Source organism: Eleginops maclovinus, chromosome 4 (genome assembly GCF_036324505.1).
Source record: "Eleginops maclovinus isolate JMC-PN-2008 ecotype Puerto Natales chromosome 4, JC_Emac_rtc_rv5, whole genome shotgun sequence".
NCBI classification, from domain to species: Eukaryota; Metazoa; Chordata; class Actinopteri; order Perciformes; family Eleginopidae; genus Eleginops; species Eleginops maclovinus.
In genome coordinates this window covers 25,977,233-26,002,560 of record NC_086352.1, presented here as the reverse complement: position 1 = coordinate 26,002,560, position 25,328 = coordinate 25,977,233, and the positions used below count along the sequence as shown (strand labels likewise).

General features: G+C 38.6%; 1 protein-coding gene and 1 long non-coding RNA gene across 3 annotated transcripts; one reads left to right on the top strand and one right to left on the bottom strand.

Annotated features, from left to right (window-relative positions):
- The first annotated feature begins 1,209 nt into the window (after positions 1–1,209).
- Positions 1,210–7,449, top strand: LOC134863337 (uncharacterized). The gene is made up of 3 exons (XR_010165657.1): positions 1,210–1,422; positions 6,450–6,676; positions 7,004–7,449. It is a non-coding gene; the product is annotated as an uncharacterized LOC134863337 (long non-coding RNA).
- Positions 7,357–24,281, bottom strand: hsd17b12b (hydroxysteroid (17-beta) dehydrogenase 12b). 2 transcript variants are annotated; one of them, XM_063881802.1, is made up of 11 exons: positions 23,939–24,281; positions 17,168–17,214; positions 16,266–16,341; positions 15,516–15,623; positions 15,163–15,227; positions 14,269–14,313; positions 13,437–13,471; positions 11,492–11,573; positions 10,759–10,824; positions 10,155–10,314; positions 7,357–8,711 (listed from the first exon to the last, which is right to left on the bottom strand). In XM_063881802.1, the coding sequence occupies exons 1-11, from the start codon at positions 24,114–24,116 to the stop codon at positions 8,560–8,562; spliced, it is 1,014 nt and encodes a 337-aa protein (XP_063737872.1). In that variant the 5' UTR covers positions 24,117–24,281; the 3' UTR covers positions 7,357–8,559. The 2 variants fall into 2 exon arrangements, with proteins under 2 accessions (XP_063737872.1, XP_063737874.1); XM_063881804.1 differs by having other exon boundaries at positions 10,165–10,314; positions 23,939–24,279.
- Between the last annotated feature and the right edge of the window lie 1,047 nt (positions 24,282–25,328).

The window sequence follows — 25,328 nt, the reverse complement described above, 5'->3', positions numbered from 1 at the left end:
CAATTGCAGCAGCAAGTTGTTGCAGCAGTGTAACTACAGAGTTAGCAAACTGGCCAATGGAGCCAACCATCAATCATAATATAAGTACTTTTTAGTAAAATCAGAAAGATTTATCTAAACCCCGCAATCCACCGGATATGCAGCAACAGGCTTAAAAAGACCAACTGTGCAGCAGATAAGTATTAGTTAATACTAATGCAGTGTCTATTCAGACATGCTCACAGCTTTCTTGAGAACTGCTTATCCAAAAAAGCTCCCTCAACACTGCATTAAACATAATCTGCAATACAACCACCATTTTATTTAGAATAAAATTATAAGACCTCAGGTTTAGAGGTTAAATTCCTCATTTCAAATACAGCAATGAACAACAGATGACTAGGTTGACAATGCAGGAAGCAGTTTTGTAAAATGCTAAGCAAGAACTTATCAGCTCTGATATGTAAATATGATCAAATAAATACCATGGAAATATGTTGAGTTCTAAAGGATATATTGCCGACTTCTCACTGCATTTGAAGCGTGTCAGAAATAAAGAATGTTACTGGGCTAATTTACCGGCCTTGTATTGAAAAGCCTAATTTTGTCATAAACATAAAAATAAAACAACAAAAGTGTGTTCAATTTTCAGGTAAGAAACAACCAGTTTAGGGGGAGATGCTTTCAATAAAAATGCTTATCCATATTTCATACATTATAGCAAATAGAGTGTATGCACATTCTAAACAACAACCATGCAGTGCAAATTCTGCACACACAGGCAGGAAAGGTTTACATCAGAAAATGTAGCTAGCGAAAAAAGCAGGACTAGCTGTACAGCAGCACATTCATTCTTAGCACAGGAGGAACAAATCTTACCTGGAAGATGTGATGCAGAAACAGGAGAAGCCCATTTTGAAGAGTTGCTGTCTGATGTTTAAGTAGCTATCCATTAAAGCAGACATACGACCAGTGTTGGGGAGTAACGGAATACATGTACCGGCGTTACGTATTTAGAATACGAATTATGAGTAACTGTATTCCGTTACAGTTACAATTTAAATAGATGGTATTCAGAATAGTTACAGTGTTGAAATCTGTTTCATGATTTTATTCACTCTCTTAATAAATTGAGGCAACGTGATGCATTTCCCAGAAGCCCCAACATGAAAACGAATGAAAATGAGCTATTTGAGTTGCGTGATCAGTTGCCTACAATGGAGTCGGAAGAGAAGCAGCTAGAGGTAGAGCTGGAGCCCGAGCCAGCAAAACAGAGCCAGGGCAGGAATATGTTTCTATCTTGGAAATTCAAACAGCATTTCACATTAAAGTAAGAGAAGGGAGAATTAAATATAACTGTGCAGTGCAACCTTTGCTTGTCAGCAACCAACCTCATTTCTGCGTCCAAAGAGTCCACCTCCAACCTGAAGAAGCATCTTAAAAGTTTGTAAAACATTTTTTTTTAATTAGCCAGGGGTAGTCATCTGCTGTAGTTTTACTGGTCACCTTGCTATTTTATAATTGTATCAGTATCTGTATCCGTATGTGCTGATTTACTAGCCCCGGAGCCATTGAAAGACTCTTGACTAGCCCTGTTTGACCTGCTAGTTATGGTTAGCTAAAATTGGCTCGTGTTAGCTTAGACTGCGGTTACATTTTTGGATTATGCAGATTTGGGCCTAACACATTTAGCCAATTGGAACAGAAGAACACACCAGAATAGGCCTGTTTAGTAAACAGGATTTGATGGCGGCATTCCTACACTTATAAAATGTAATTCAATCTGGAAGTATTCCAAGTATTAAGAATATGTTACTCAGATTGGGTAATATAACAGAATATGTTACAGATTACATTTTTGGGCTTGCATTCTGTATTCTGTGACGGAATACGTTTTGAAAGTATCCTTCCCAGCACTGCATACGACAAACATAATTAATATTAAAAGGGCTGTAGTTACCTGAAGCAAAACAAAACACGAATCATCGTCCACAAAACTGTACTCAAGCCACACCACCAAACAGGTTAGCTTAATCATAATATCCTATACGAACAGCAGTGTTGGCAAATTAGCATAGCAACAGCTGCAGGTAGAGACATCTTCACGCAGTCTGAAAAAACCGCCGCCATCATGACGAGGGTGCGTTTGATTTAGGGCGAGCCTCAGGTAGTCATCATGTGAGACGTCTGTCTCAATTTCCAAGAAAACTGTCACTTAGGCCTACCTAAAAAAAAAAAAAGAGAAAAGTTAAGTGAAGCGTAAATTCTTGAGTTTGGAATTTGTGTTATTCATCTAAAATGTTACTAAAAGTTGAATACATGAAAAACTATAGGTCTGGCAAAATATTATTATCGTGAATAAACAAACACTAGTTGACATACAGAAAATTACGGTGGTGTATTGCTATCACACTAAAAAAAAAAATAAGGCTCAGTATCAAGTAATTACGTGAAAGTTTCTTGTTATAACAAGATCTTTTTCACGTTTAAACAAGATAAGTATCATGTTATTACATGAAATTATCACGTTATTTCATGATAATTATATTTTCACGTTATAACGTGAAACGTTATAACCAACCTAAGGCTATTTAATAAACTGAGCATAGCCTATTTATCTTGTCAGTATGAAAATCAGTGAACTGATTCATTGTCCCTTCATAATTATGTCTCCTGCTAACTATGGGATAATGAATCAGTACGCTAACAAGCTAGACAGAGGTTGTAACGAGACCTACCGTGCCAAAAAAACGAATTACGGTAGGTCTAACGTCACTCCTCCACTCCTAGACCTACGTCTCAGGCGACAAGGGGAAAACTTTTTCTAGCGATAAAGTTAGGCCTACTGTAAAGGAAAGCTATTGTCTCACCAGGCTATCATCAAAATGATATTTATTTGGCACTGTATTGCAGAAAAGAAAATGAAAAATGAAGCTGCCATTTCACTAAACTCCAGTTAGCCCGTTCCTGTTTATTCCCCTTTCTTCTTCAGGTGATTCAAGCACGACTAATTAGGCTCACTACTGCTACTACAGGTGGAATTATAAAATAGCAACTGTGGAGAGCTTAGTTATTATCTTACGTTCGTCAGCCAGGTTCACAATAAAAATATTAGATGACAATTACTTAATCTAGATAATTTAGGCCTACCGGTAAATAACAGTTGTGAATATATTGCAACTAGATTAAACTTGAGTACAGTTGACAAAAAAACGAAATACCTTACCTTCAAAGTGTTATTCAGCTACCCGATGATGCGCTTCCAGAGACGCTAATGAGATGACACGAGACAGCTGAGATGGCTCCACAGAGCGGGAGATACGCGGCGTGATTGACAGCTTTGACACCAAATGGATATACTTGAAAATCAGATGACATGATTTCACAACTTTTCATTGGTCACTTAGGTACATGACGCATACTGTATACGGAAATGAACCTGGACATTGTATCCATCGTAAAATCTCAAAATCGGCAAAAATGGACATACGAGGTTTTCATCGGACAGCGACGCTATAAAGGAAGTAAAACGGCCCGACGCGCAACCGAATTGCCCGAGATGGATGTTTGTGATAATATATGCTTTTATTTCCTACTTGGCCTGAGACACTGGGAGATATTGGCATTTCTTAGGATGGACGGAATTATAATAAGCATGCCAACGCTAAGGAGGCGACTGAAGTTCTTGGGGTTGTTCAGGAGGAAAGCCCAGTCAGACTTGGTGGATTTCTTATCTCAGAATAACGTGATAGTTGCATATCTTGTAAAAACGTGAAAATATCATATCTTGAAATAACATGATATTTTCACGTTATAACGTGATAATTTCATGTAATAACATGATACTTATCTTGTTTAAACGTGAAAAAGATCTTGTTATAACAAGAAACTTTCACGTAATTACTTGATACTGAGCCTTATTTTTTTTTTTAGTGTGATAGCAATACACCACCGTAGAAAATAAAGATAGATCTTTGTTTGCCAGTTTTAAACAAACGATACGCATGTTAACAAAGAAAGGAAAAAAGTATTTATCGTTGAACATGATTTTATACATAATAGAAACCTACACTTTAGCTTAAGAAGGAACCCTTAATCGCTCCGGGACACCTCGGGGACTTGAACCGGTGACAAATACACGACAATATGCTGTTTGTTTTTGCTTCTGCAAGATAAATGATCCTATCTAAATGTAAACAAAACATATAAATACATTATTTTTTATGTTTTATATATTTTCTTGCCATACAACATGTAAAGATCCATCATCTCAGAAAAGTATTAGTAAATACTACTATTTGTCTAAAGACTTTCCTGTTTGAAACAGGAAAGTCTTTCCATAGACTTCGGTGTAAGAGGATAGTTCTTTATAAAAAAAATGATTTTAGCATATTTCTTATCCTAATCTAGGACAGAGTTAAAGGAACCTTGCAGCATAGTGTGTTTTATTCATCTATTTTTTTCGTGTGTGTGTGCCTTAAGTCTCTCAAGTTGAGATTTAGGGTTGCAGAATATCTCAGGACACTGAACAAAATCTTTTGGAGAAATGCTGCAATAAAAATCAATTTTAGTTCTGTCACCTCCCAATAAGTGTCATGAATTTGAAACAAATTTCATCCCTTGCAGAGTTTGCTTGTCCCCCCCGCATTTGCATGGTTTTCTTTCCCCTTCCTCAGTTCAAATAAATGCAGTTCAGCAATTTTAAATTGTCTATAGATGTGTGGCTGTCTCTCTGTGTTAGGCCCTGTAATAAACCGGTGACTTGTCCTGGGATAAACTCCAGGAACCCCATTGCGCCTGGACAGACACGAGTAGATACAGACTTGGATTTAAAGAATTGGTGAACTCTGCTTTTTTTCAGGAGTACATTGGCAATTTGAGGGTAACTTGAGGAGATTGCTTCAAATAACTTCACTTCCACTTCAATAAGTACACCTTAAGTCAGCAATTGTTGGGGAGATATCCAGGCTTTGATACTAACATTACCATACACTAGATAGTTAGTTTTTAACCCAATGCTTTTGTTGAGAAAATGGGATTCCTCCTAAAGTAAGTTTTTCATTTAATCGATTTGATTTAGACTGGCTGTTTTTAAATCATTAGACTACACAGTGGCTCAAGTATTTTGGAGCCTCTAATTGCCACCCCACATTGAATTAAGTGAAGAAGAGAACTGAAGTGAAAGTGTTGTTCTAAAGCATGCACATAAAACAAATTGAAAAATAAATTCCCCACACAAAGAAGCAAATCTGTATACAACAAATATTTGCATAACAACCACATGTTAAAATGGCTGCAGCTGGCACGCAGTTGTTGCATTCAAATAAATTTTGTAGCAAACATCTGTAGAGCATATTTTCATAGATATTTGTTGCTTTAATTCTGAAAATCATCAAGCATTGCAGTAGCAATATAATATATCTATGACTCAAACAACTGCTCATTCATCCTGTAATATTTGCTTAATAATTGTTTGTTTGCCACTTAACTACACTGCTTTACTATGCAGAGCTTGACTGTGCAAAAACCGCTGTGTTGATAGCTGAAGTGAATTGGTCACAGGAGGACTGAATTAGTGAAGGGGAAAAAAATCTACACAGTTAAAAGGGTGAAATTGTGAGTGTATTGCAAAGCCCCCTGCATGATAGCTGAGGGATTGTGGTGTGGCTTCATGATTCATCGCTGTGTTCTTTGTTTGTTCTAACAATCAAAGGTAATTAAATTCATGGTTCAGTTATATCAGAAAAGGCAGGGGCAATGCGCAGATTCCTGTTTGTATGCAGTCAGGCTCGAGTGAGAGGAGGGATTGTTGTGTAGTGCAGTTTGTGCTATTTGGCAAAAAAAAAAAGTGTATCAATAGTGCCACCACATGGAAAGGCCTGAAACATTCTAAGGGCTTTCTGTAAGCAAATATTTTTTTACAAAAACACTATATTGCTCAATGAGGACAAGAGTGTGTCATCAGTACATCTAACCCTTCTTTAAGCTTTATAATAAAGAAGACCAACCCTGAAATAAAGTAAAACATCAGCTTTATTTTATATATTCAATTCAGAATCTCAGCAGCAGGCAATATGAAAATTAAGATAAAGAAATACAATTGTACAATCTATAATAACAGCTTGGCATTGTGCAAGTAATGCTGTGCAGATCATCATCATACAACAAAGCATATTTACTTTAAAATATAGATAAAATAGTTAAAACTGTGCTTTTTGGCCAGCATGTTGAACTAGCTCTTGGAAGCGCTCCATTACTGTTCTTTGGTTCCTTCATTGACTCATCCTCTTCCACATAGTGTCCACCACTATGACTAACATATCACCAGCGATGGAGGTTTAATGTCAGCAAATTCCATAATACTGTAGACATCTGTTGGTATCCAGACGGGTGGCAGGGGAGCCAAATGGGTCAAACTTGTCAGTATCAAACGTTTCCTCTGGAAGTGCTCATCTTGTGCTCCTCCTCAGGCTCTCCACGGTCTGCAGGAAGGACCGCAGGGCTTGGTCCTCCTCCAGGGTGGAGCAGTCCTCCTCCTCCTCCTGAATGATGCCACACTGCATGCAGCGGAGGCGGGGCTCTCGTTGTCCGGCCCTGCAGACACAAGCTGTGGACAAAGACTGGGGGAACTCCTCCATCACCAGAGACAGCAGATGGGCAGGGAGCGTGTCCATGCTGGTCGCCATGGTGAACGAATGTGAGGATGATGAGCTGGAGACGATGATGCTTGAATTTAAATCCTTTGTGTGAAGAGTCTAGTGTATTGGATGGGATATCTTCACACGTTTTGGTAAAGACGATGCAAAAAATATCAGAAAAAAAAATCTGATAGAGTTGTTTAATATTCAGTCCTGAGGGCTCTGCTTTATGAGAGATGATTTCAGAGATCCTGTTTTGCTCTTCGCTCTGAAACTATGCTGTGAAATCTCAGAGAGTGTGATTGTGACTGAGCACCACCAAGCTCCTCTTTATATACTTCTCTGCAACCCACTTCTTTCTTCCTGTTGGGCATCCCTCCACACAGAGCCGCTCTCCCTCCTACATGATCAACGATGACACATTTCCGCAGCTTCCATACCAGTGCACCGGAAAAATCTCCCAGAAGCTGTTGGCATGGGAACCTAACGGTGTGATTTGAGAGGAGGCAGAACGTGAAAAGCTACTCACTTGTATGGACTGTGAGGATGACGAATAATGGAAGTTACACAAGCTGAGTGATGCTGGCATGTTTGAATAAACAGAAGAGTGTGTAGGCTATTTAAAGATAATGTTTGAGATGCCACTCAGTTTACAGACACTACACTTTACACATGCGATATCTGACTCCAAACTCATCGAGAATGTGATTCAAAAACAAGAATAACAGATGGACGGAAGTTATTTGTATTACTATTTATTGATGGTTGGAAACATGTAATTTGTTTTTTACAGTTTGTCCTGCTTTCATCCCCAACATGTACCCCAGGTAGTAGGATTACACCCTAAACCTAGAGAAAACACTTGAACGGAAATTGGTCCCTTGCTGCAGCACCCTTGAGTTAGTACGAGTAAAAAGTGCCCTTAAGTATTATTACAGTATAACTTAAAGTGATATCTGAGCAAAAACAAATGAGATTACCACAGATATAACAAAACAACTGAACAAAACTGTAGTTTTCAAAAGAGAGTATCAGATCTCATTGGTTTACCTAATTTCTATATTTGGTTTGGTTCCACATTTTAGAAAATCAATCCAATCAATACAAGTGAAAAGATGGAGCTTAATGTATGTCGTTATACCTGGATCTAATGTGAGATGAGTTTTAGTTTAGAAAGTCCTGTCAAACAGTAACACCAGCGGTACTAATTCATTTTAATCAATTTAGTTAGTAAACAAAACACACATTTGAACCTTTCAATTTCACCAAGACATCTCCCTCTCTGCTGGTTATCAATCTACAGCGGTTCCTCTTAATTAAATTAAACATGCACTCATTTCACCACCACATTAACACCTTTGAGAACATTTTAAGTAAAAAACAAACAAACAAGAGATCACTAAGCGTTTTGAATTGGTGCTGACGAAGAATCGTCTAAATCCGAGTGCAATAAAAATCCCATAGAAGGAGTTAATGAAGCCATTAATGTCCAACACGCAGGAAAAATATGCCTTTTAAATCTCAATAAAACATGTTTAAGTGCCCTCGAAAGTAAGTAAGTACCACCTCCAGTGTAAAACTAAAAAGCTTAAAGCTAGTAAACAAAGCCAGTGCACATACTCTGATACACAGAAATATACAGAGGCCTTGAACCTCACACACATCCAAATTTTTCCCTCAACTAGGCTTTCAATTTGCTCATGTTTAACAGACAGATGGATGGATTTGGGAATAGTTTTTAGTTTACGCAATAGTGTTCCATTCATTAAAGCTGATGAAGAGCACCACTTTGTTCAGTATTTTTATGTTTGAATTGAATATATGTAACACTGCCTCTCATCCTCAATGACGGGGAGTATGGGAGGGAGGGAAACTGGGATGTTGCCCAGAAACTGTCACATTCTCTCTTCCTGGTCCATGATGATGGTCGTGGGACGAGTGGTTAACACAGCTGGTCCCCTCTTCCTGCCGCCGCAGCGCGTCTATCTAACCCTGCTTTTGCTTCTTCAGGTAACGAGCACGCTGGGACAAACCTATCCCCATCACGTGGCTGTTGAGGATCTTGGCAGGGAGCAGATCTGTAGTCACCCAACCCTACAGAGGGAAATTACATGGTCAGCTGGTGGCCTTTACAAATAACAGATTAGCATTCATTATGTCGTTTCCAACCCACAGGAGCTACAATAGTGGCGAGAAAAGGAAAACTGAGGAGATTGTGCTGTTTTAATGTCTAGTATGTGACAGACATGGCTTCACATCTCACATCTAGATATTTACAGATTTTTTCAAAAGCTACAAAATCAATCCTTTTGTTTTTCTAGTGTCTTATAGTTAGCTGTAAAATACGGTCAACTCATCTTGCTGGATCATGGATTCACCGAGCAAATTGCTGTGCAGAAACAAGCAGGAAAATATGTTCTGCTTTGGCTCAGTATCAGCTTAAACTTGACAGTATGGCAGTTAAAAACAATGAGAAAGTCATCAGAAAATATCAGCTCTATAAAGCATCATTGACTTACCAGATTTAATTACAGAAAAACATTCTCTTTTCATTTAATGATATCAGTTTCTCATTCTGCTAATTTATCTTCAGCTTTGTTATTTTCTTAATTGAAATAGATATTATGAAAAACCCAGTGGATGTAATAATTGAAAATGAATTATGTTTGAACATGGTAATACATGTGTTGCAAGGGCACTTATTTTTATTGGTTAATTAAATATCTTTAAGACTTTTTATTTTTGCAATCCTAAAAATAAATGAAATCTGTTGAACTTGTTGAAGGTTTCAGCTCACAGCGGTGTAAATTACACTCTGGGTATGTGTGGATTATTACTGTGAGACGGGTAGAGCTGTGCTGCACAATTGAAGGCAGAGGGATTATCAGATAATCAGAGCAGACGCTGCTTGTCTGCAGCTTTTGGTTTAGTGTAATATCAAAGCTGGTGACAGGGAAGATCTGTGCTGAGTTCACAATATCTGCACCATATCCAGTGAGTGCACAGGATCCACAGAGGCTTTTTTACGCTGATAAAGAACATTAGTGTTGATATTAGGTCAACGTTGTTCAGCAGTGTGGAGGAAAAGTAAGGAGAAAATGTCAAACTAAACTTTCTGTCTCACTACAGAATAATTTCAGTGTTAGAATTCAGACTAAACTGCCAGATATGTAGATTTCAAAGGAAGCTCTTGCTACTTCCTGCTGATTATAAATGGACAACAATATGCGGAGGAAGATTTGGCCTGCAGTATGATTTTAAATTCCAACTGGCACTTTCTACTGATCTTGAGTCATTCTGAGTGGTGAGTGAGTTGTGAAGTACACGCAGCTGACAAAACAGTGCAGTTCCTCAGTTCGACTTCAACACCAGTTTCCAAAAGATGAGACATATCGACGGGAAGTTTCTGCCAGGCATTAAATAAAGCGGAACAGAACAGATAGAGGAACAATGAAGATAACATTTTACCGAATCACTGCACCTTGTTTTTCCAAGAAATTTTGACAAAATGTGGTTTTGGCTCCATGCGTTACATACCAAGACTTACCATAATGGCATGGGGCAGGTAGCCATTGGTCTGGGTCTGCAGACCCACAGTATTGAGCTCGGCTGACACGTAGCGCTGGGGACTGGGCTTGTCCAGTGTAGCACGCCGGATTTTACTCAGCTTGGTTGCAACATAAAATGGCAGAACACTCTGGGGGGGGGGGAGAAAAAAGACAAACGCACATGAAGCAACAGCATGTCTTATATCAAGAGTATCGATGCATTTACAGGACCACATTTCTTCAGTTTTTCAAGGTTTAAAGAGGACACATAACGCTCATTTTTAAATTCATACTTATCTTGCACTGTCTGAGTATACCTGTATTGTCCCACTGCCTGAAAGATCTGTTTAGGCACTGGTCTCTTTAAGCTACACTCCCAAAAAAAAGCCCAGTCTGCTCGGATTGGCTTGGGAAACAAATATGATTCCTTTTGCAATGGCAGTTCTCTATCTGTGGCTGGAAGAAAGGAGTTTTTCATAAAATGTCTCCTTTAAGGATGGTCCTTGAAAGTCCCTTTTGCGTGTACAAACTAGAGTTATGAACCTTCATCATCAAAAGCGTGTTTGATGTAAAGCTAAGGCTAGTTCATCTACCTGGATGATGATGCCTTTGCTCTTGTATTCAGCTTGTAGTCCTCGTGAAAAGAAGTCCACAAATGCCTGTGTAACACAAAAGCAGGTCATTAAGTCCAAACGTATGATTCCAGTAAAATAAATATGGTACTGAAAATAAAAATGCGTTCCTGTACACATTGCTGTCACAATGGTAAAGTGTAATGAACTGAGACGATCGTTAAAATGCACATTAAACAAAAGATTGACCCTGGATTGATTGTTGATGAACTTTTAAACCTGTATCGCAGATTGCAGGATTAAGTAGATAAACATGGCCCAGCATTAAGACACCGGCAAATTAATCTGCTGAAAGTGTGACCAGCAGGCTGTTTTTAAGCTAACAAACACACACGAAACCGTTATAAAATATTATGACGCCATATGCTCCTATGAACATTTTTAATTGGTACAATACCTCAGGACCCGGAGTTTGTCACAAACTTATTTATGTTCAACAATTAAAACGGTAAATATGAAAAAGGACACTTTATCCCTGCGTCCAAATAAAGGCTGAACAAACGTTAATCTTCATCAGTAGTGCCTCAATGTGTGTTAGAGGACTAGAGAGACCAACTCTTAACATGAGAAAAAGAAGATGGATCCCTCCTCATGGAGCGCAGGATGTAAACCGTTAATGGTCCTGGGATGCGCCTACCGATAACATGTCAGTTAACACTTGAAGAAAAGGTCATAAACCATGTACTCCAATTACCTTAGAGGCAGAGTAGACGGTGAGGAGAGGCACAGGGTACATCCCACTGGCAGAGGAGATGTTCAGGATGGCACCCTTCTTCCTGGAAACACAGGAATATAAGCAGAGGCTCCTTTAATCTGAATAGGAACTGCCTGAAATCAATCGCAGTATGATAGGAGAACATGGCACTGTGTGTGTGTGTGTGTGTGTGTGTGTGTGTGTGTGTGTGTGTGTGTGTGTGTGTGTGTGTGTGTGTGCGTGTGTGCTAGCTGAAGCAAAACTGCTCTGGTTGTATTTTACAGAAGAGCTGGTAGATATTGATCAAAGATACTGTAACATCAATACCTCAATGTATACGTTTTGATGTACTTTGCTACAGCCTTTGGTGCATTCATACAATATTGAATACAACCAAGAGGTGGATGATATTTCAGATGTGTATTTGATGGCCAGGCAGGTGGAAGCCTTCAGACTTACTTTCCCTCAGCTACAAAAAAAATATCAGAAAACTGTATCAGCTGTAAAGCAGACTTAAGGATTCTATCAGATAACAATAATAAATAGCAGATGGTACAGTATGTATTTTTAATAGAGAGTATATTCCTTCTAAAATAATAGTCTTGTCAATTAAAACTCTTTTCTCTAGATAAGATAGGTCATAGATTTGTTGTCCTGATTAAGTGTACAAACTGGACAGTTCCCTATGATGCATTATGTGATGCTGTGGTGGGGGATATATGTCAAATGAAAGGAAATTAAAGGAATAGTTGAACATTTTGGGAAATTCGTTAATAGGAATTTGCTGCGCCCGGCACAGAAGTTGTTTGGCATATAACCCTCATACGACCACAATGTGTTGTTATAACACATCAGTGTATGTAGTGATGAAACAATTAAGGTATAACACTGAAGGCAGATTTGATAAAACTTTTGAAAGAGTTCAAAACCCCCAGAAATACTTTAGAACAATGTGCAGGAAGGAACATAAGAAAGATTCTTCCCAAAATGTTCCTACACTATTCCTCATTCAATGCATTTCAAACAAATGTTCAGGTGTAAAATGGAATAAAAACAATTCAGATGAAAGGTAGCCGTTGATTAAAACGACACATCTTTCTAAAACCATGACATGATGTGATAATTTCATCCGCTCTCTAAAAGAAGGGACAGAGCAGACTCTCTCTGCTGATGAGACTGAGGTTTTTAGGGTGCAGGAGGCACTCCTGCAGACCTTCTATGACTCTGTGGTGGCATCAGCCATCTTCTATGGTGTGGCCTACTGGGGCTGCAGCATCTTGGTTGCTGACAGGAAGAGACTGAACAGACTAATAAAGAAGGCCAGCTCTGTTATGGGGAGTCGTCTGGACACTGTGGAGGTGGTGGGAGACAGGAGAATGGCAGCCAAGCTGTCCTTCCTGCTGGACAATGTGTCCCACCCCCTCCAGGACACCCTGTCTGCACTGTGCAGCTCCTTCAGCGACAGGCTGCTGCACCCGCGGTGTCTCACGGAGAGATACCGCAGGTCCTTCCTGCAGCAGTCAGACTGTACAACCAGCATGGCCCCTGGTAGACCCCCCATACATACAACAAAAACTGACTAGTTGTGCAATAACAATTTATGTGCTCTATATAAAGATACATTTGCCATATTTAATAACTGTGCAATATTTTCCTGGCTGCTATATCTCCTTACAGGATGTGTATTTAGTAAATTGTGTCTTGCCTTTATCTTAATATTTTTTTAATGCATATTTTTTCTTTTGTAAAGCTGTCTTTGGTTCTGTTGCTGCTCTAGCAAATTTAAATGTCCCATCTATGGGACGAATAAAGGGATTCTGATTCTGTATACCATTTCAAGTCAAAGCTCTCTATAGGCCTGTTTTGCCATTTGTGCTGGTGATAATTACTAGGAATCACAGTATTGTATCAGCAGATCAATTAGTGTTGAAGTCACACATCTTACCTCTCCACCATTCGAGGTAAAACAAGTCGTGTCATCTGGGATAGACAGTGGGAATGAAAAGAGAGATGAAGTGTGAGAAACGGAGTGAAAGCATTACACTGACAAAAATTGGTCTGTTGATGTGAGTGGGTTGTGGATAAGTGTGCGGAGGTGTGCATAAACATTTGTAACCGTATGTGTGTGGGTTGTGTGCAGAGAGGTGGTCGTGGAGGGGAAGAGAAGAAGAGAAAGGGACTGATAATGATCGCAGAGGGAGCAGTTTGAAGAAATATTGATGACATAAATTAGGTGTAAAGAGAGGGGGTGGACTTTAGCTGCTGCTATGGGAACTGCCAAACATGGAGAGGAGAGACGAAGTGACTTACTATGCTTTCCACGATTGTGCTCTGTGTGTATGATTATGGTCTGTGATTTCACAGTGGGTTTTAAACTATGTCAGCCATTTGAATCTACTTGGAGAAAGTTCATTATTTAAAGGCAACCCAGATGCCACAGTGAGACATACAACAAACATTTATGGGCAATATCCACAAAGTGCCTTTTGTGCAGGGCGGACCACAAATTATGATAATATAAACCAAGTGTCTTCAAGTCGAATACAAAATGAAGATCATTTTAGCACCCCTTAAACTTTGTCATTTTTCATTACTTTGAACTTGAGTAAAACGTAGACAGTTGGCTTTAATCTCTGCCAAAAGTGCCCGTAGTAAATTTCAACTTTAAAAGGGGAAATACTTATTAGTTTGATTTGTTTCGTCTTTGACACTAAAATGTCCTTTTTTGGTGAATCAAAAAGCTTCAATGACACATCAATGTTTTAGATCACGCTCACCTGGCAGACGGACGTTATGTTGATGTTGACCATGGTGTCGATGAACTGAAAGAAGAAGAACAGGAGCTTTGCTTCAACTAGGGCTCTGTGTTTGAGAATTAATATAATATTAATAAATGTAAACCATTACATTTTTTTAACTCAACTGCAGGTATTTCAGATGTCGTCTCATGATTTATAATAACACAAGAAGTTCCAATGTCAAAGGCTGTCACTATGTACATTTAAAAGAGGAACCTGCATGAACACTATCTTACAAATGAAAAATTCAATTTCTTAAGCAATAAAACTCACCGTTGCTTAATTGGACGGTGCTGCTGTAAACTTACTTAGCCTGGAATAACCACAAGAAGCTAACGGTGGCTAATATTAGCAAAATGTAGGTAGAAATTGCAGTTGCATTATAATGGCTCTCCTGTACTTATAATACTGCTACACTGCTCTTTAGTATGTGCAATATTTGCCACAAGTTGCCTTCTTTCAGCAGAAATGTTATGCAGGCAAGATAATATTATTACATTATGATACAAAAAATTAGCCCAAAACAAAAGTGTATAAGATAAAAAGTCATAACCTACATCTTATGGTATCTACTATTATACCCACCTCCGTTTCTTTTGACATTTTAATCTTCAAAAGACAGATATAATACAAATAACCATTGTCTTTTTATATTCTAGGATAACTAATATGTGCCTTTCTTCTAGATGTTAACATGTTAGCTTGTTTTGTATTATCGCATGGCTTTTTTTACCTGCTATGCCACCTTTGCGCCTAGGCCACTTTTGCTATAAAAATGTACATTTCCCCGCTGTGGGACTAATAAAGGGTTTCTACTTATCATTCTGATTATAAATTCATGGCAAATAGAATAACAATGAACATTAAACTTACAGTCTCCAGGTTGGGAACGTTGAGGAAGAATTCAGGGTAAGAATAGGATATTCCAACATTGTTCACTATAAACAAGAGATACAAAAACAGCACTGTGATATAATAAAGATAGAACATAATACAACATAAAAAGAGGTTAATGAGTGCTATTCCTCTTTCTAATCTTAGGAGGGCAGCAAAGGGCTGAAGAAACAGGATAAATTAACCTTTATGAGTACATGAAAAACTTACATTCAACAGAGTGGAGTTTAAAGCATTCCTTAAGTCTGCACTTCTTGATTGAGATTGACTTTGGGATCTCAAATGAGAAAATAATTCAAAGTGAGGTGGCCTAACACTTGATGCAGTCTTACCCAATACTCCGACCTCCAATCCTACAAGTCCATCTTCAATCCTGGAATAGATATCTACGGCGCTGAAGTCTGCTGCGATCGTTTTGGTCTCCACGCCACATTTGCTTGCTGAGGGCACAAAACACTTTCATTTTGAATATATGACAAGCGATTAAGCCATAAGTTGTTTAAAGCTTTTATTAATGACTCTTTTTCTTACAAATAGTCACATGAAAAAGGAAGAGCAGAGCAGAGGAGAAAAAATTAAACCCTGAGATAATCCGTCTTCATCAATGAGGATATCCCTCCCTTAAGATGAAGCTTTCATTTAATTGGACAGATTCCATTTAAGCTCCAGCAGGAGGCTTTACTGCCTCATAGCCAAAACACCAGGGTCCTGCTCAATCTCCACTCAATAAGGGCTCACTGATGGAAAACTCGCAACTCAATGTAATATCATTTAGTCTTTGTCATTTAGCCCTGTTGGACAATCAAAGCGCAATATGGATGCAACATTTCACATTCAGGATAAATGAGGCTGTGTGGATCATTAAGACTGAGCCCCCCTTTAGCAGCCGTCTTATTTTAACATATAAACTACATTAGCCCTGTGCCTTTGGACCACAGGTACCCTTGATTTTTCTCCACTGTAACATGAGGGATATGTTAGATTGATGGATTAAATAGAGTTGGATAGAACATTCATTTCCTGGCTACCTTTTGTCTGCAATCACTGCATTTATAAAAACACAAATAATTCAGCCAACTCACCGATCGCCTTTGAAACGTCATCCAGCTTCTCCTGAGAGCGGCTGATCAGCACGATGGCAAAGCCTCTGCGGGCAAGCTGCAAACACAAAAAACATGTCAATAAAGCAACACGGGTTTGTCACATGAAATTCAATCATGAACCTTTTTAGAATTCAGTTTGCTGGAAACAGAGCAGAGGCAGCATATAGCAAAGTTATTCATGGGATAGTCACCGCTTTCTTAAAAGTTGTGCTTTAAAATAGAGTTTTGTCATTGAAGTCCTTGTACATTAGATTTTGAATTGTAATTTCAGTTTCAAACATCTCATAAATCCAAAAAGGAATATTTGTTTTAATCTGAAGATTTTGGTTTTGCCTTTGAAGTTTGAGTTCAGATTCATGCGTGCAGAAGGGAGTTCACCGCTGGTTGGTCAACAAACATAACCTGGTAAAGCTTTTTGGGAAAAAAGCTATTTAGGGAAATATTTATGTGGGGCGATCCTCATAAAAGGTACGTAGCCAGCATGAAAGCATTATCCAGCATTCCTAAAATGTTACTTTGGAATTTAATCAAATGTAGATTGAAGGCATGGCTCTGAAAGCACACTTATGAAGGACCGTTTAAAGAAGCCTTAATACTCAGGCTCAAGAAAATAAATCTTCACTATACAAAACTAGGACTGATAATTACAGAGACGAATCAAAAGTGAATGTTTGCAGTACTAGTTTTAAAACACACCTACTGAAGCTTGCAAACCACCACCTTAAGTAAAAAAAACACAATGTAATAATATAAGTGTCATATTAGTTAATAAAAGTTAAATGTATGTGTTTGACAGAAACAGAGAGAACACCCCTCCAAATCTAGTTTCACTCTGGCCCTCTGTTGTCTAGGTTAGGAGTCTGAAGTCCGGGAAATCGTACCTCTTCTGCGTAAGCTTTCCCGATCCCATCTGTGGCTCCTGTCACGACTAAAAGGGGAAAAGGACAAATAGAGAAAAAAATCAGAAAAGTTGTACATAACATTATTTTCAAATAGGAAAACACACACTTTAATGAGGCAAGATATCCATATTAACTGAGGGAAATGCTAAATAAAAAAAGACTACAGATTACTTTAATCAACTTAACCGTGGGCTCAGTTGGTGGGTTCATTAAACTGAAAAATGGTTAGCCCATATGTGTTTCTTAGACTTATCTATATGACCCTATTTCAGGATCAAACGATCGGTATTAATCTGCTGCTATATTAGCCTTCACTCTTACAGGAAGAGTAGACTCAGAGATTTGAATCAAATATGAACAGAGCACAGAAAAACAAAGCGCCACATATGAACAGATAAAGTGCGCCACCTCCAGGAGAGTTGGCGCCACAGAAATCCAATGATAAAGATGTCAGAGTTATGGACTGCTTGACAGCTAAGGGCTCCCTGTAAAGGGCAGTGCAAAAAAGGAGAAAGGAAATGATGGACAAAAGTTCGAAGAGGCATTATGAAAAATAAAAATTAATTGACTTGTAAGGGTAAAGGGCTATATTTCAGTGTAGTTAGATATAGTGAGGTACACTGAGTATAGATGAGGGGAATAAGGAGAACGAAGAGAAAGGAAGAGTGAAAAATGGAGAGTGATAGAGATAAAGAGAGATAGGTCCTCTCCTTCAGCAGCGCCAGTGAAGCGAGCGGATGCCCTGGAACTGCCTGGCACAAACAGCAGTAGCAGCAGACTATTTTTAGCAATTGCCGTCTTCAAAAGGAACTATTCATCACACCTCTGGCTAAATATAACAAAAAGTGGGTGGGAGTGGGACGGAGGGTCAGGGCGTTACGATATGTCCCTGAATGACCTGCAAAGCCTAGCTCAAGGAGCATCTCATCCTTGTGGAAGCTTACATCGTGTGTATTCAGGTGGAACTATGTACTTATTATTGTTCTCATTTCCTTGTTTGTTGTTTAGACCTACTTGTGAGAGTGAGGGATATTTATGGTTTAGGTCAAATCAGTCTAAGTCATCGAAAGATGTTGTTTCGGGGAGATAAAGCAGTAAAATGACACTAGTTATTCTACAGTCATGGAGGAGCATTTGCTTAATTTGAAAGACTGCAGCTTAAACTTTAATTCTATAAAGGGTACTAAAGGTTGGTAAGCAACGCCAATTTGTCAATGCAGTTATCTCATTGAAATTAGTCCAAGATATATGTTTATTTAGACTAGGGGTGCACTGAATCTCCTTTTTTATCGAAACACCTCACCTCAGGGTATCAGAATCAGTGTTGAAACTAGGGGTGTCACGATATATCCCAGTGGTGACAATAACCATGAAGAAGTGTTGATAATACATACATAAAACTGTTGAGTATATTATTAAGTGCCTCTTAAATCTAACTGTTCATAAGTGCAATTGTTTGGTAACCGACGCTTCATCAACGTCCCCCATTCATATTTTGCTTGTAATTAAGATACCAACAAATGGTTTAATGATGTTAAGTGATTCCTAATCAAACATTTATTTTTATAAAAAGATGATTCTGTGGTTCTACTTCCTTTTTAAAATCAGTTTCAGTGGATGTACTGTTTATAGGTATGTGGTTAAGTAATATATTCTCTCTCTAAGTGTTAAGATAATGCAGAGAAAACATAAATCTTCATATTAAATAAGGCAATACTAATGTTTTAACTTAGGAAGAGTTTTGAAATCAATATCTGGTGGAATAACACACATCTATTCATTATTTCTCTTACTGATCTGTCCATCTACCCTTTGCTGTACCCATGTGCCCCTGCTGTGATCTTGCTAAGCACAGATGATGCCAAGGTGCCGAGCATCGTGTAGGGCTGCAGCGGAGACAAACAGAAGGGAGATGGGGAGGGGAGAAAATGACAAACACGAACATGGGGGATCCTGAGGCCAAGTAAAAATAGCACAGAGCAGAGGAGGGGAGAGTGATGGGGCGTCTGCAGGCACGATGATTAGGGAAACATAGGCTGGGGTTATTTTCAGCTGTTTTAAGAATTAACTATTTGAAGTTGGAAAAGGGAGGAAAAAAAAGAAGCTTTTACAGCGGAGTGCATGTTCCCTCTTGTCAAATCAACCAAAGTCTATTTTAAGAACTGCTGTCTTCTCCAAATGTAGGTTAGACAGGCTGGGTGCTCTGTTGATGGAGCTACTCTGTATCTGCATGGGGTTATTGGGTTTGATTGTCAGCGTCATTCGATTGTGGAACATAATTGAAGGACTGGAAGTAAATCACAATTATCTGCACCTATATATATATATATATATATAAGGGGTGGGCGATATGAGGTATCACGATATTTTTCACTGTCCAGACGATATCAATATTATATCACGATATATGAGGGGGAAAAAATCTGAATCACATTTGAATAGCCCTTCTTAGTTAAATGACATTGGTTGAGGCAAAATATGTATTTTAACATCATAAATCGACTTGGTTTACTTCGCCGTAAACTCTCTCCCGACATTCCAAGTAAAGTTGAGGCAGGCATTTCTTGCTGAAGTACTTGCGGCTCGGGATCTCGTACCTTGGGTCCAGAGTTTGAAGTAACTTTTTGAAACCCACTTTCTCCAGTTTGGATGGGTACCATGTCCTTCGCAATGTGATGGGTTATAGCCTCCGTGATGTCTCTCCATTTCTTGCTTGTCCGCTCAGAGCGAGTACCGGCAGCGAACGATGTTTGTAGTGATTGCTGAAGCGATTGAGTGGAAGTCTGGCTTGTCTTTGGTCGAGCTCCTGGGCTGATTGCTTCTCGCATTTTGATGCAATCTGCATATTCTCGTACATGCATCATTTTAAGATGATTTTAAGGTCGTCTTCTTCTTTTTCTTCTTCTTGTTGTTTTGGATCCACTATTGCTAGCACTACTTCCGCGCAGCAAAAAATGCTTGCAACGTACGCTCATAAAAATAGGTCTACACCGTAAACCCTCAAATTGTGGCCGAGTGCTTTTATTTACTTAGGCTGCACATCGAACTGGCCTTTATTTGGGGCAGGCTTGTATATGGACCAGGCCTTTATTTCTTGCTTACCTTCTGTTGTATTGTATTACTTAAATCAAATAATGGGCATAATTACAGTAGGCTAATATCATTCACTGCATTGCATTTAGCGTTGTGCGTCTCCTCACTGAAAAACCATTCCGCTCAAGCCAGCCCCTGCTTGCTAGAAGTTACGAAATCAGTCACGGGGGAAAAGATTTCCAAAACTTTGTTCTAAACACGCTATTATGCTTATCGCGGACTAAAAAATTCCGTTTCACATTTACATTCATGATTCTACTAGACATCGTGATGTCCTAAAATAATGTCATGATTTTGGTCGTTAAAGTTGCTTTCGCGTTGCCTGTGGAGTCTGGATTGTTCACACGGCCTGCATGCCCTATAAGGAGCTCGTGGAGCGTTTTTGTATGGAAATGAGGTGCACGAGAACTCTGTGCACAGCTGTTTTAGGAACAGACAGGCTGTTTAGGAACACGTCCAGGCATTCATTAATCCAGCGGAGATCTGTTGTTAGGTTAATCTTCCGAAGCCCGTTTGAATATACTTCAGAAGACAAAGAATGTTCGACAATGCGACCCAATATGAACGCCAATTTATGAATTTATGAATACTGCGGTATCAACGACATCTCAAAATTCATATCATGGCGCAGCACAATACCGGTTTTTACTATCATACCGGTATATCGCCCACCCCTAATATATATACACGTATATATATTTGTTAGGAGACAAGTTTAGAATATTATAGCAATAACTGCAATCTTTGTGTGGCCATGTGTGGACTACAGGCAGGATTAGACCATATGGGATAGCTAATGACATGTGAAAAGTGACATAAATGACAAGTACAGATGTCACGGCAGAGACAGAGGCTAATATTGCCGCCGTTCTCAACACACTTGGTGGGGGGGCTATTCTGCCTTGTTTAGGAAGTTCTAAAGCAAACTGAAAACAGCAAGTGATCAAACAGCTGGGATGTAGAGCCAAAATCTGGATTCCTAAAAAGCTGGGTAGATTGGCGAAAAAAAATCAGCAAACATTTTTACGAGTCCATTATTCGTTTCGATTAAATGCTGATTTATCGGAGACACATCTTTGGGGTTTGAAGATGGCACTTGAAGGACATGGACATGAGATGTGACATCATCATGTGGAATTTTCTGTCATTTTATACTTCAAAAAGATTATGAAAATAGTCATTAGTTGCAGCTTTAATGTAATGTTACATTGCATGCCCTATTGTAACATTAAAAAAATGGTTAACTTACTAGTAATTATATAACAAATGAAACCATTTGTATGTGTACATAAGTCAGCGTTAGCATCAGTGACTGAGCCATGGTTAGCTAGATACAGCTTTTATTTGGTCATCCGACTTGTAATATAAAACTATTTAAATGTAGGAACGTGGTCAAAGCACTCACGAGTTTTCATTGTATGTTTGTTCAGAGTTTATATCTCTAATGCACAACTAAGAAGATTTTTTTAAATCGCAATTGACACCATACAGTACATTTCATTATCACTGACATGATTGTGAGGAAGAAGCTGTAACTTTCTACATTTTCATTCTTATCAACTTACATAATAGAAGCGTTGTCTGAGATAGCATTAGTGGCTCTCCTTTATACTACCACAGACTCACACAAGGAAGTGAGATGTGGCAGTGAACCTGAATCCCGAGGATCCTCATCTCATTTATGAATGGCTCGGGTTACATAATCAGGGCTTCCTATTCAATCAAGTCCACCTCGCTAAGACAAACTTTGTGAATGAAGGCAGTGGCAGCAGCCGAGGCTAACGGGCTGGTTTGCTTCATTGGATATTCTGAATCATTTTGCATGTGTAATCCAAAAATAAATACACCCGCCTGACGCGTTCCCATTTTTAGCAGCACAAAAAAAGATCAAAGCCTGCATCCTCTCAAAATGTGGGTTTCTCTGGCAGCCTGATGCCACTGTGACTGCACAGGCTGAAAAAACACTGCTCAGATTGTGAGTGTCTAAGTAAAAAGATCAATAAACACACATAAAATGATTCAGGATTGGGATAAAAACACTGAAAATGGATGAAAGATTTATCCAAAAACGGACAAGTAACAAGGGTCTTTCTTCCTCCAGTGACTTCTACTGAGCATGGAGGATGCAAAGTAATACCACTGTATCTAAGAAGTTTTTCTTTCCAAACTACTTTATGATTATATCAATAATGGTACAGATTTATGTAATACCAGTGGTCTGACAGCTTTTTGTGTTATCATGTGAACCTTGGACACCAACATTACAACATTAAATCAATCTGCTCAAACTGCAAGGGTCAGTCAGTGAGCCGGCTGGACAGATGGACAACATTCAGTGTGATTTGATAATCCCCCTCGAGCCATAATCCCATGACAAGATTTACTATAGTTTACACCAGATGACAAAAGGCTGATCATTCCCTGCCCTTTGTTTTTTCCTTGTTAAAATGACCACAGACTAACACTGACTGCAGTCTGCTGCTGGGACAAAGGAACTATAGTGTGTAAATGTGTGTGCTGGAAAAATACCAGTAGACTAGAGAGACTACACAATCACTAGTGTTAAAGAGGCAGGGTGAACTATAGTGTCACTTGTCCAAGGCTTCATTTCTCAATAGCCTGCTATAACTGATAAGACCGTAGGATTGAAAAACTAAGTTAAAAGCTACATTTGAAAAAACATTGGATACAAAGATTATGTTAGCTGTTGCTACATAAAATCAAAGTACTATTGCAGAATTCAACTGGAGGCAAGTGATGGGTTGTTAAAAGCTGGGCTGCAGCTAACACAGATCAGTGATTATGGAAGAGGTCAGAGATGCAACAGAATATGACTTTCAGTCAGAAGGGGTTAGTGAACAGTGGATGTAAATGTCTGGTTAATTAAACCACAAGGAGGAGATTTGTTTTTCTTAAAAATATGAAGATTTGTTCCTTCAAGGTTATTATGTTTTACTTGAGTATTTTCATTTCCTGCTACATTTTTTTCTTCACTATAATTCCCAGGCTAATAATATAGTTCATACTCCACTACATTTATTTATATTTATATATAAATATATATATATGTATATATATAAATATATATACATATATATATATATATTATTCTAAATAAAAAAAAACGTAACTTCACTTTATAGATTAAGATGAAGCTTTATTGATCTTACAAGGTAAACTACTCAAGGAGTTAAGTAGACAAGCTTTGTCTTTACAAGCTGCAGCATTGAAGTAATGTGCACAATATTGCATCATTAACATTAAACATAATTCTGATATCTGCATGACCCTAAAATTAGCCATTGTGTTTGAAGAGTACTTCATGTTGGTGACAATACTTACGTGTTATAGATAAGAATTATTTATTAATCCCAGACTGGGACTAGCATTTTTTCAGGACTTGCACAGTATTTCATCACTGTGGTACTCATTTTAGTTAAGTACTAGATCTGAGAAGCCTTATAGTTTACCTCTGTTCAGAACAACCAGGAATCTAAATGCAATCTGATAGAAATTAATATGACGATTTCGAAATGGACTGACTTCAATCATAACTACGGTTTTATGTCTGTATGATATTATATCTTTAGTTGTTTCACTGTTTTCTGTGTTTATACAGTTTAAGTAAGCAACACAAGTGACAGAAACCTGTCTCACCTGCCCATTTCCCCAGTCTGGTAGGGGACACGAGCTTCCCGTTGCCCAGCACCCACACCCTGAGCCCGGAAAGCAGCCGATACACGGAGCACACAGACAGCCAGGCCGCGGTCAGGGCACCGAGGACCAGCAGCGGCTTCTCCACCGCCCGAAACAATGCTTCTCCGCTGGACGACATTGCTGCACAGCACACTCCTAAGTCTGCTTTATCTGTTTATAGTAACGCCTGGGTGTATAAAATATGTGTTAATGTAATAAATGTATGCTCAAAGTGCAAGTGCATGCGTCCTAAAAAGGAATGTTGCTTGCTTCCGCATTTGACACTTCCGCTTCAGCGCTTGGCTGTCTGTGATTGGTTCCTCTTCTTCTTCTTCTTTTTCTGATTGTATTAATACATTGCAAGGTATCTCAGCTTTACTACCATCTAGTGTTATACCGCAGTCCTTCATTTCCTCTGACCCGTATTTTAGAAACATTTGAATAAAATAAAAATGGAATATGTAATGTATGATATGGCTTTCCCTCAGATGTAATATTGTTTTATAATGTATGTCTTTGTCACCAGTGATCTCTTCCTGCTCATTGTGTTGCCCATAGGCCTAGTTTTGTTAGGGTTATGGTATTAAAGAATGCAATTCGAGCTGCAATGTTTTACATTGAGATGTAAAGGTTTACTATTTCTGAGAAGGTTGAAATACCTTGAAAGGATACATGTTCTCTTTCCATGATGTTTAATGTAAAACAAAAAGTATACAAAAAGTGTCCTATCAAAATTATTCATCCATTTTATTATTTTTTATGGAAAATCCATCTTGTATCACATTAAACCTGAAATTGGTAAGGTTTATTTGTAGTCTCCAATTGTACGTAAAAAGTAAAACTATAAAACAGCTTTATGCACGATTTTTTGTTGAATGTGTTATTTTGTGTTCATTGGGAAAAATGTCAATGTGTTTTATATTTTTTGCCATCAACACATATGCTTAGCTTTAAATGCATATGGGTTTTTTCTTTCTTTCTTTTATTTCCATTTTAATTTAATCTTTCTTTATAGAAGTAGCAACACATAATTGAATCTAACTAAGAATACACACACACACACACACACTCTCACACATACACACACACACACACACACACACACACACACACACACACACACACACACACACACACACACACACACACACACACACACACACACACACACACACACACACACACACACACACACACACACACAAACACACACCACAGAGTACACAATCCAGCCAAGTGGAGCAGACAGCAGCCGTCCATAATGTGAGAGTGAGCGTTACATAAGAGCATTGCATCTAAAAATAGAAATGCAGCAATGGTAAACAGGAGTCTAAACTGTTTGGCTGTAGGC

Bases quoted from the DNA above. Each gene is read 5' to 3' on its own strand.
- hsd17b12b (XM_063881802.1), bottom strand. From the start codon at position 24,116: ATGTCGTCCAGCGGAGAAGCATTGTTTCGGGCGGTGGAGAAGCCGCTG. The intron at 11,574-13,436 runs GTAAGATGTGTG...CTGTGTTTCCAG, and splicing joins TTACCTCGAATGGTGGAGAG to GAAGAAGGGTGCCATCCTGA. The intron at 10,825-11,491 runs GTAATTGGAGTA...TGTGTTACACAG, and splicing joins CCGTCTACTCTGCCTCTAAG to GCATTTGTGGACTTCTTTTC.